The 12,068-nt window shown below is 37.2% G+C and overlaps 2 protein-coding genes across 2 annotated transcripts in view; one reads left to right on the top strand and one right to left on the bottom strand.

The window, feature by feature from the left end:
* The window catches only part of SH3BGR (SH3 domain binding glutamate rich protein), a 614,594-nt gene that overhangs the window by 257,524 nt on the left and 345,002 nt on the right, over nt 1-12,068 (bottom strand). The gene's annotated exons all lie outside the window — the stretch shown is intronic.
* The window catches only part of DSCAM (DS cell adhesion molecule), a 456,923-nt gene that overhangs the window by 309,355 nt on the left and 135,500 nt on the right, over nt 1-12,068 (top strand). Inside the window, exons 10-11 of the mRNA XM_069872134.1 lie at nt 7,908-8,027; nt 11,661-11,834. Of these exons, the coding sequence (XP_069728235.1) occupies nt 7,908-8,027; nt 11,661-11,834 (294 nt within the window). The remainder of the gene's footprint in view (nt 1-7,907; nt 8,028-11,660; nt 11,835-12,068) is intronic.

Here is a 12,068-nt window from a genome sequence, read left to right as displayed (position 1 = left end):
CTGATTATCCTCATTTTTATTTAGAACAGCTTCTCATATAAGATGATGTCAGTAAAAAAGCAAAGCATTGATGTTGACTGCATGGGGAAGAAACTCTCCTGTGTTACCATATTGTTCTTTTTCTTATTTGTGTTTGTTATGCAATTAGCATGATTCATTTGCTTATGCTGATTTAACAACTTTATGCCTTGAAATAGTTTCAGTCAGGGAACATTTTATGTGAAGACGGCCTTTTCAAGAGATAATTTGCCTTCAATAGCTTCTACCTTTCAGGTCATACTTTAGCTAAGTTTGCTAGATATTATGCCTTGTGATACCTTTTCAGATTTACTGTGTAAGACGTCAACAAAACTAAATTGCTTCCTTTTCTTTCTGAAAATTTTTCAGTGTTTTAAATTTTCATTTTATAAAAATGAGACAGTTGTACACTTCCCTCCTCGCCATCTCCCTTGTGCTACTAAGACACTGAACTCAGAAAAGAGGGCACATACTGCAATATTGCAAGTGGCTCCTGTTGCAGATCACTACATATTATATCCCCTTTTTTAAGTTTACCAAGACAAATCTTAAAGCTACTCAGGAGTTTTTGCTACCTTTTCTAGGCTTTGCTTCTCCCTCAAAAACTAATTTTAAGCATAATTTTCTGAACAGCTCTTCCTTTTAAGCCAAGTCTTCTTGCTGTCCTTGGACTATCTTTAATGATTATTCACTAGTTTTCCACTTACAGAATGTGTATGCATTTTTTTTAATGCTAGTAATACCAAAACTCAGCAGCAAATATGTTCATTGCTTTTTCACTACTCTTGATATGAATATTTAAATATAATTTTAAATTATTTTTTAAAAAATCACTGCTTTTAATCTTGAATTATTCAGTACAGATGTCTATTACTTTCCTCAACTATACAGTAATTTTTAATTTAAGTGTTTTAATTAACTACATGCATTTAATTATTCTTTTACTAAGCTGTTCTCTTAGCTTTTAACCCTATCCATCTCTCTAAAAAGATTTTCTTCAAACTCCCATTACAAAAAAGTCCACTAGCTGTGAATGCCCTACGAAGAAATGCAGCATCTAATAACAGCTGAGATTGTACCTGATTTGCAAGTGAGCCCACATGTAGAGATTTCTGCTCTGCTCCCCACTGACCAGGGCAAGCCCTTCTTTCCCCTAATGGTGTCACTGTTCTCCCTTGCCTGGACTGCAGCACCCATGCTGCTGTCAGTGGGCAACTCCTCTTCTGACAAGCTCCTGCCTGGCCTTACGTCTGTTCCCTGAACACATCTGCCTCTTGCTGCCTTGTTTGGTGTTAATTCATTTTCCCTCCTTGTTCAAGGAGTTCTAGAGAGCCTGCTCTCACACCCCTGTCACACCACTGACACCAACACCTTCATTTTATCCTTGTGTGTTGCTAGTCTAATTACACTTCTTGACGAGGGCTTTGCCCCAGTGGTGAGATGACCGCTGCTGTTGGGTGTGTATGCCTGAAGGACGTCCTTATAGACCCATTAAGCGTGATAGAGGGCAGCTTTTCACTCTGCAGGAGTATAGTCCTGCAAATTTTTAGGAGGTTATGAAGGCTACTTTAATGTTACCCCTTGCTAATCTTTCTGCCCAGCTAGTGCTCTGCAGTAGCCTTCATTAAGCATCTCTCCGGTCTCTCTATGTCAGTTTAAATGATAACATCTTAATCAGTTTTGTGTGTGCAGCTGGGATAACAGTTCTCACTCAGAGAGAAAGGGGAAAAATTAATATCATGTCTGACCTGAATTTTCTGCCAGAACCCTAGACTTACCTCTTTGCCTCATACTGAACTGTTTCAGCTGTCTCATTTCAGGTAGGTCAAAAGACAGAGAGCCATCAGAGGGTCAGTGTTGGTCACTACTCATTTACATTCAACCTGACCTATAAACATTTAAGTAAAGGCTTCCTTTCCTGCGGTTTTTTATGTTCTTCAGGCTTTCTGATCCCTTCTCATCTTTTTGTTCATAGGAGCCATATAACTGAAACATGATATTTTTCTAAATCAGCTGAGCAGTTTTCCTCCAAATAAAGGGAGAGGAAGTGGTGCTTAAAATCCTCTTGTTTCTAATCCACATTGTGTGATGATTTCTCAGCAGTATGCTTTAAACTTAAATGTTGGCTTTCCTAAATGTCAGGGCAGGTGTTCTCGGAATATCTTTTTTTTGTGTGTGAAGTGTATACAGTTCTGTTTGGGAGTAGAGAGTGAGTGGGAGAAGAAAGCAAAGGGACATAAGACCATCTCCCACAAGATGCCTTTTACCTTAGCTATACTGTCATTGCATTTGTTTTAAAAGTAGACATAAAAATGATGAAGGCAGTCATGGTTCCAAAATGAGCGGGAGTCCATATCATTTGACAGCACATGGGTAGACTTAGAAGTAGAATCTAAATACAGTCCATACCCAAGACAGGTGAAGAAACACAGGCCAATTGCTTGTTCCTGGTTTTGAACTACGAGTGAGTAGACAAGCTTCTGCAGAATCCATATAGTCACATAAATTCTTCGTCTTTACGACTTGAGGTGCTTTTCCTCAGTATCTTCTCTATCAGATCACATGTATCTGCTGTTTGTTAGCATTTGTATTTTTTCTCTTAAGTTTTAAGTCTTCTAAATCAATTTCCTGTATTCTTTCTACAAATATTCTTTTCCATATCTAAGCTGCATGACCATTTGGCCAGGAGTATGAAGCAGCAAAATGAAAATAAGCACTGGACTCCTAAAATCTGTGGGCATCTTATGGTAAATCTTCACTGCCCTTCCAATTATTTTGTGCTCTATAAATGCAACCAAATAAGGAGCCTTAAAAATACCTGACCAGCAAGGCTAGATTTTCCTTGCCTTAAACATCAGAGGTAGATGACCAGCTTCCATGGAGCTTCCTTGCAGAGCATCCCATAGGAGATGGAAAGTGCCTTCTGAGAGAAAGCAACTGGGAAAAGAAAGCTTTTGAACAGCTGTGCCGCTATGAGTAAGAATATCTTACGGCCATCTCAGTAGTCTCCACCATGGGTTTCTTGGTGAGGAAAGGAAATTTAACAGTCACATAGTCTGGACATAAATCTGTCAGTACTTCTCTCTCAACAATTTATTAGTCAATTTCAAACAAATTGGAAGAGAGGAAAATGCCTCCAATGGAGCTGAAAGCCTAAAAACTTAACAAATATCATTACTGAGTGTAATACTGGACACTGGAGAATCCAATCAGGCAAGCCCTTTGGCAAACACAAGAAACGTTCATCTGGAGTCTCTACTCAACCATGAGATACTAATCCACAGAAAGGCAGGCTTGAATAGTCCTAATGTTATAGAGTATCTCTTAAAAGCTCAATAATTAGCCACTGGGAGAAGCCTATCATCTTCACTGCATTTAGGCACTGAAGGTAGGCAGTCCAGGTGAGTGAAAACAGGGCTTTCCTTCTCAAAATTTTGTGCCTCACCAGATCCTGGCCTGCAGTTCCCCTGGAAATGCATAGAGGAAATACAAGCTAGAAAAGTTTCTCACAAATTCATAAAACATTATTATTTGGATTATTTTATTTCTTATCACAGTCTTGGATTGCCAGGCATGCTACTAAGAAAAAGGAAAGCATAGGATCCTGTCATTAAAGCCATCCATACAAAATAGGAACGTATCTTCTCTGTCAACTACTTATATCATCATACAGAATTAATTAAGGCTTCAGTCATTTGGGCTGTCTTCTAAAGAGTGATTAAAAATCTATATGCAGTTTATCATGTGTTATTCATTTCTGTGTGGTTTCCTAAAATGGGACTGAAATAATTATGAAATAAAAAGCAGTGAAAAAGATTTTAATTGGTAACCAAAAAGAAAAATCTTGTAAGTGTATTACAAGTTCAATTTTTTTCAGATACTGCTGGAAAAGAGAATTCAAAGACTGTAGAGAGTGCATAAAACATGATTTTAAGATTCGTGTTAGTGAACACATCATAATTTAAAATTGAGATAAGGTCTTTAAATACCTAATAACTCCCCTTAATGGATTTAGTGCCTTAAGTGCAAATGTGTTTTCATTTTATGCTTGCCAGGAGTCTTGAATATCAGTAGTTAGGTAGGCACCCAATGAGGAGTCCCTGAGCCTTGAATCTTCCAGGTAGGATGTGAGTATCCATCTGCTTTCCAATAATCTGGTAGTGGTGCTGGTGTGATGAAGCAAATGCAGTTTGTAATAGAAAGGCAGGAGAAGAAGATTTGTGGTCGCAGCTGGTGTCAAAACTCATTTACTTTCTTTGCTGGTGTTTACACTGTGGCTTTGAAGATTACTCTTGAATGATTCACTTCCTATTTAGTGTTCTCATTAAACAAACTCGACCAGCACAAACCACCAGGCATTGTCTCATTTTGCAAAAGTACATCTTTTTTCTTGAACTGCATAGTAAATGGTTTCACTAAACCAGCTAAATCGACCCCTTAGGTCCAATGACCAAATTTAATAACTGTTCATCTTTGCTAAAGTACAGTGTTTAATGATCTCATTTGTTAATACATCAGTGGTTGCTTTGGCTGATTAAATTTCTTCCATCATCCTGACAGTATGATCTAAATGTAAAGTACAAATATTCCACGCAAAAATGAAACATTGTATTTTGAACCAATGCCATAGATTATTTTTTAACTCACCCTAGTAGCCCACCAGAGGAGCTTGTGTTAGGAGCGTTCGGAATGGCTCTCCAGTGTGATGTACTAATTGCTGTACTTGGAAACCAGAAGCACTGGAGTAGATTTTAAAGTCCAGAAAGGAGCACACTAGTTTGTTATCTGGTCCCTGGAATAAAGCACAGTCAGAAAAGATTTTTGGATTTACATAAAGCAAAATTAAATCACAGAATATTAGCAGGCACTCATAAATTGATTTTGGTTAGTAACTTGTAAGTCCTTCATTGCAAGCAGTGATGACACAGATAAGCAGTATCTTCTTAGGGTACCAACTCATATTTTATCATCTTATCAGGATTGTTTCACACTAGAAGATATTAAAAGCATTTTCCTTCCCTTAAAATGGGATTATGTCATTCATATTATCTTCAACATCCTGTTATGATTGTTCCCATCCGTTGTTTTCCCTTGGTAAGAGCCTGAGACTGCTAGTCACAATATTGACTGAAAACACCTTTTTCTAGGTCCTTTGAGTTCAACCATTAAATAGTTTGTGTCTCTCAACTTATTGTTCTCACACTAAACAATTCAACAGCTCATTTCTTATCACAGATCTGTGGGCTGCATTAAATGAGAGAGCCTAACAGAAACTCACTGTTAAAGCAATTTTAAATGCCCTCCTTTACGTGCTCAAGGGACTGTGCCGCTGAAACAAGGGCGATAATAAAAATAGAGCTTTTCAGTCATATTTGCGAACTATTTCAGAGTGTTTCACTTCTGAAGGGATAGAGAAGGCCCACACCTTTACAACTAAAAAAAGAGAAAGAGAACTAATTGCCTTCTTTTCACTATTAACTCTACTTAAGCATATCAGACAAATTCATTTCATTAAATTCTTGCTAAGCAAATTTCCTTTAAGTTGTAAAGAATTCATGAAAGATAATGAAAAAGTTAATATTGCTTTATAAAATAAAAATAAGTATAAAAATCTAGATCAAGTAGTTAACTGCATTGTCTTCCAAAATATGGCAGCACATAGCACTGAACAAGTTAATAGTTTGAAATAAAATTGGGAGGCAAACTCTTTATGAGAAAGAAAAATTTAAAGATCGCCTCTGTTTACTTTTTAATCATTTCTATAAGAAGAAAAATCCTGTGCTTTCACCTAGACAGCAATATAGAAACAATTGAAAGGTCGTTTAATGAGTAATTTTGTTTTGCTGTAGCATCTTTTCTGACTTTCATTGGCAATGTTAAAACTAAGCATCAAGAGTTCATGTCTTCAAAATCAGAGCAACAGTTGGCATTTTTATAAGTGGTCCTAAAGGAAGGCCAAACCTCTTCTGAATATTTCTATTACGATGTATGGACAGAATTTTTGCTAAATAATGCTGAAACGTGCTTTGTACATGGAAAAGCAAAACAAGGAGACTGCACAATTGCTAATCATATACCTGACTGTGGAGTTTATATGGCAAAATTTAATCTTCACAGTTACTGTTCTAGTATTTTTCATATTGAAAGTAATGATTAAAAATGAGAACACCAAGAATATCTGAGCAAAATGTTGTTTTCTATGTACCTAAAATACAGTGAAATCAACATGTCAAGAAGCCCTTGACATGAGTTCTTAAGGAAAACATGGGACTCTCCAGTACAATAAAAGGTTCCATTTGCATAAACTATGAAGGTGTTTATTCTGAAAAAACCTTTCAAGTCATATATTGTAGCATTCATGCTTCTGCTGTGCTTCTGCCACAGTTATTCTGATGTCTAAGTAGTACCATATTCATGGCCATTAAGAGCTGCTTAAGGTCTCAGCGTAAGTAGTTACTGTACTGATGATGCCCTGCTTACATTTCTTCATGCTGCTGCCTTCTCCCATTTTCCTTTCTTAATTTCTGGCACTTCTGGATAGGTAGGTCCTGATGTCTGATGAGGGTTTGGGTCAGAAAATGGAGGGATGGTTGGGTCTTGCTCAACTTTCAGATGAAGTCAGGACTGTCAGGACTTGTGAGCTGTTAATCTGTGAAATTGTGTGTGTGTGTCCTTGTGTGCATACACTGCTGTGGGTCAAGGAAAACAATGAACTATAAGGATTTCTCCTTTACTGCATTCGATCTAAATGTGTTGCTGTACTTGATGTCAGAGGAAAAAAATCTCTCACAGGCTCAGTCACCTTGCTACATTTTCTCAATAGTACTGTAAGAAATGACAAAAAGAATAATGTGGGATAAGGACACAAATAATTTACTTTTTTCTCAGGTATTTATTTCATGTTCTGAGACAAAGAACAGGAAGTCAGCAAAAATCTGTGACCTTACTTGACTTTAATGCAACCATTAGGCACCTTTAATACTCAATATTGTTTGTGGGCATTTCAACATTTTTCACGGTTTTCAGCTTCTTTTTCAAACTTTTGTAAAATCTGCAGGTTTTATTGATATTTTGACATGTAGTATCAGGCCTTCATGGTGAACTGTAGGTCTAGCATTGTCACAAGTTGTTTTCTTGACTGTGTATCTGCATTTGGAACATGTATAGGTGTTCTTTGAGATGGGCAGCTTATTTTATTTATGTATAAATTGACACGTACTTGCCTATGTCTGGAAGACTCACTGCAGTGGTTTTATGCTGCCTTGGAATAAGTCTAGTAATACGTACACAATGATACATGTACATCTTTTCCAGTAAGATTTCTCCTCTTCAATTTAATGCAAGTAAATTGTGTTTCTGTGGCTGTTTGGAAAGTGAAGTGCTTTCAGAAGTTGTGGTTCAAACACCCTTACCTTAATATGAAGTGATGTGATTGCTATCACACATGTTATTGTCTAAGTTTATTTAGGCTATGTGATTTAATTCTTTTTCTAAAGTTTACTAGTTCATTATTATAAAAACAAACACAAAATCTTAGTTGGTCTTAGATCTGTCAAGTCTCTGCCTTTGTTAGAAAGCATTTATTTTCTGATGAAGACAGTACTCCATTTTATAACCTACCCTATGGAGAGATTTTTATTAACTTATTTTTGCATCTTTTAAAGACCAGTGCTTTTGTTGTGCCTGGCAAGAAATACATTGAGATTGTGCACAGGAAGTAAATAATCATTTAAAACCAACTTTACTATGTCACTGGGTCACCAAAAAGCTGCTTTTAACTTTTGCTTTCTGCTATGAAATGTTTTGCCTCCTTATTTGACTGGTCTGCCTTTTTGAGCTACCTGAAAAGTTGCCCAAATTCTCATGCCTCCTTTTGCTCCCTCCCACAGTGCCCCCTAGGTTTGTGGTTCAGCCCAGCGACCAGGATGGGATCTACGGAAAAGCTGTAATTCTCAACTGCTCTGCAGAGGGTTATCCTGTTCCTACCATTGTCTGGAAGTACTCAAAAGGTAGGATTATTTTGGTGTCAGATTAATTATGATTTAGTAACAGATTACTTACATGTAACTTATTGGTTTAATCTTGATATTTTCAGAGGCTGGCAGGATGCAATAAGGGAAGTATCAGTAATATTTATACAGTTCTATCATTTCCTTAAGCACATAGTGCTGACCATGGTCATAGATGCAAGACTGAGCGAGATGGGCTTTTGGTCTTCCTTAGAGATGTCCTGGAGCTGTGAATATGTGCCTGTGTTAGCTGTGGCCTCAGCAGACAAGGGATAAAATGGACATATGAGAGAAAAGAGATACTGCTTTAATTGAAACAATCTCAGAACAAGGTTCACTGGCAGCATTTGGCTGATTTTTTTTTCCCCCTTCAAAATCCATGATAACATGGCCAATCATATCTTTTCAGTAAAGAAGAAAGGTCAGGTGGCATTAGCATAAGCAGTAATTCAGTATGCACTTTACATAATGCTTTAACATTTTCTTCTCATGTAACTGAACATTAAAACTGGCCCCACTTGACCCTCAGTAACCATAGGAAATTGACTGCTTTTAATTAAAATGTGCTGCCTGCTAGATTATGTCTTCTGGCCAGTTGTCTTCTGTTAGGTTTTAGCAAGAAAACGAACTCTCAAAACTATATGTCCAATCTAAATGAGTTAACTCTTTAAAAAACAAAAATAGGTGCTATTTGGAAGAAATCCTTATGTAATGCTCCATTTCATTTTTGTTTTCTTTAGGCTTTAAGCCCAAATTATGTTTGAAGAAAAAGGGTGAGGGAAGAGAATTGTTCATTTTAAATAAATTCTTTATTTTATTGATAAATTCTGGTTAGCGTCAGGAACAGTGCAAAACTCCAAATGCTATCGATCTCAGTGGTATATAGGTTTTTAATTGTGAATATAGGTCACAAAGAAGTAATTCTGTTTTATTATGCTTGCATGCTGAAGGAGGAGGCCAGACAAAGCTAGCTGAGTTGTAATTAACTGTGAAGAGAAAAGTATCCCATCTTAATAAAGGAGAAAGGGATAGTGATTTTATTTTTGCAATACTCTACTATCAAATGACTGTTTTCAAGGTTTTCCATTAAAAGCTGTGAAGTTTTTCAGTCAAAGAAAGTTCTAGCGTGTATGAGATGTAGGCAAAGCTGTCAAACTGCAGTTTCATTTTTTGGCTATCACCATGGTGAAAAAGTCAGTATTTTTACAGAAGACTGTATTTTGCTAATATATGACTGCAATTGCAATATCTAGTCTAACTAAGGTGCTGTAAAGGTCTATAGGATGTCTGCTATAGCTTCCTTTAAAGAAATACATTATATAATTGGTTTGTGAGCAAGTTTCATGCCAGATTCTGAAATAATTTCTTAGGTGAGGCCAGCAGGAGTAAACAATCAGATCGTAGTTCATCTGTAGGTACCACAATAACGTGAAAAGGGCAACTGTACACCTGCAGCTAAGTTAGTGTCATTGGCTTTTTGTGTTGATGAAAAATGGAAAGAGTTCTTTTTTATATACATCGGGATAGACAGGTAATGGAAATGGGCTTGCTGCCTTTAAAGAATAATGCCAGTGATTAATACAGACATACAATAATCAGCAAGAATCTGTTGGTTTAAGTCCCTCAGATTTAAAGAGGCCTTCAGACTTATAGAGGCAATGGGCATACACTGAAAAACAGGAATGTTCCTTCTGAGTATAAGGGAACACTTTTTTACTGTGAGATTGACTGAACACTGGCAGAGGTTGCCCAAAGAAACTGTGCAGTCTTATCCTTGGAGATACTCAAAAGCCATCTGAACGTGGTCCTGGCAGCTGGTTGTGGATGGCCCTACTTGAGCGCGGGGGCTGGACCAGATGACTTCCAGAGGTCGTTCCAACCTCAACCACTCTGTGATTCTGTGATTCATGAGCATATAGACCCCTTGCAGATTCATGCTTGCAGTGGTATTCAATAAGCTGCTGTCACTGCACTGGAAGGACTACGGCTATAATAGCAGTAACAATGTGTGTGAAGAGTAAGATGCCTTTGCAAACCGTTATCCAAAATTTTGCCCAGTTACAACTATCCTCAGGAGTATTAGCCCTTTCCTTTCTGTGAATATCAAATTGTCCCAAGAATTTTTCATGTAAAGAGATATAAAAAGTGAGTGCTTACATCTATCTGCTTGGGCAATCAGCTGCAGACAGGTAGAGTTAGTAAAGCATAAATGTGCCTTATATCTAAGTGACAAGAAAAATGGCTTATTAAAGAAAAACAGACAAAGGGAAACGTGGGATACGCATGTGACTAAAATATTTGAAAAGTCAATGATGGCAACTGATTTCTGTTGAAAAAATTACCCCTTTAATATTTCTACGTTCATAGTATCAGCCACCAGACCTTCAGTGTAACTGTAAGTTTCCAAAGCAAACTCTTCTAGGACTAGAAGGAGTTTTAGTATGCATGTCTCATCTCTTTTAATGTTCTAGACGTTGTATTCATAGGTTGTTATAGCTTACTACTTTATACGAAATTATTCCCCATAGTATTTATTCATCGTATTTCCTTCTGGGCTGACTCAGCCAACTGCACACAGTAATTAATGCTGACAGACATTAACTTCGTGTACAGAAAGCAGTATAAGAGAATTCTATTGAAGAAGACTACCTTATGATTTCTCCTAAAAATCCCATCTCCTGCTGTCAAAGTAGGTTGTAAAACCCTTCGTTACAAGAACCATGTATTAATATATGCTTAGGGAGTCACTAAGGCTAGAGGAACCTGAAGTTGTCGTGGACCTCTGAACAGTAGATTGTGCTGACAGTATGGTAATACCCTGTTCCCTAAATCATCCAGTATCTTATTGCCAAGGAAAATTAGATTCTTAAAACCAAAGTTGATACAGAAGTCTTTGACTTCCTGTCTTTTTATGGACCTTGCATTTTTATATTACCACCAAACATGGTACCTCATGCCTGATTAGTGCTCTGAGGTGTTGTTTCTTTCTTTCTTTGTATTTATTTAACAGTCTGAATAAATACTGGCTATATACATGTCAGAATAGGAATTTCTTGTGTCATCAATCAGTCAGCTGTTGGAGGAAACAAGCAACAGTCACTGCTGTGGTTTTCCATGTTACCCAGAGTTTCATAAACAAGGTCCTAGAGGTCCCTTGAGTATGCCATGTTTACTACAACAGACATCCCTCTTAGTCATAAGAAATTCATTTGGTGTACGCATTAGGGATGCATACTTGTATGACTGTTCAGCTGTAATTGTCAATAATTTATCAACCTCTAAATGTACAACAAATGTGCCTTTTTACCCATGAGTGGTCTGAAAGTCTTTATTTTTCCCTCTCCCTTTCTGCGTCTTCGCCTCCTGCTTTGTGCTTCTTTTGCCCCCTTACCTTTAATATGAGCAAATTATTGCTATATTACATTCCAGAAGTCTTTCTTCTTTCCATTTAATGAATTCAATTTGGGCAAAGAACCATTCTGTTTGTTCTGATAATGTCAGAAGCCATTCATATTTTAATTGAATTAAGCCTCTAAGAACTGGAAGCTATAGTTTCTTCCATACTTAAAAAAAATACAAAATTGAGATTCTTTTCTTCCTAACTAACTTATTTCCATGGGGATCCTGCTTTAGGTGCTGGGGTTCCTCAGTTCCAGCCGATTGCATTGAATGGTCGTATCCAGCTTCTCACAAATGGCTCCTTGCTGATAAAACATGTGCTGGAAGAAGACAGTGGATACTACCTCTGCAAGGTCAGCAATGATGTGGGAGCAGACGTCAGCAAGTCCATGTACCTCACTGTTAAAAGTAAGAACTAAAACACTTCTCTGTGATCCAGATATTACCATTAGTGAAAGAGGCTTGTGTATTGCATTCCTAGTTTGAAAGGAGGGAAGGTGGGGAGGAAGGAGAGAGGCTGGTTTTGTTGTTTTTTTTTAATGTTGTTGTTCAGCTGCATGTGGTATCACCTGGAGGTTAGTATGGTTAATAAAAGGCATTGTTTAGCAGAAAGATAAAGGGAGACTTAATGATGAAAAGGAT

This window comes from Phaenicophaeus curvirostris, chromosome 1 (genome assembly GCF_032191515.1).
Source record: "Phaenicophaeus curvirostris isolate KB17595 chromosome 1, BPBGC_Pcur_1.0, whole genome shotgun sequence".
In the NCBI taxonomy this organism is placed as follows: domain Eukaryota; kingdom Metazoa; phylum Chordata; class Aves; order Cuculiformes; family Cuculidae; genus Phaenicophaeus; species Phaenicophaeus curvirostris.
The sequence above is the reverse complement of the archived record's forward strand: the minus strand, read 5'-3'. Positions and strand labels throughout refer to the sequence as shown.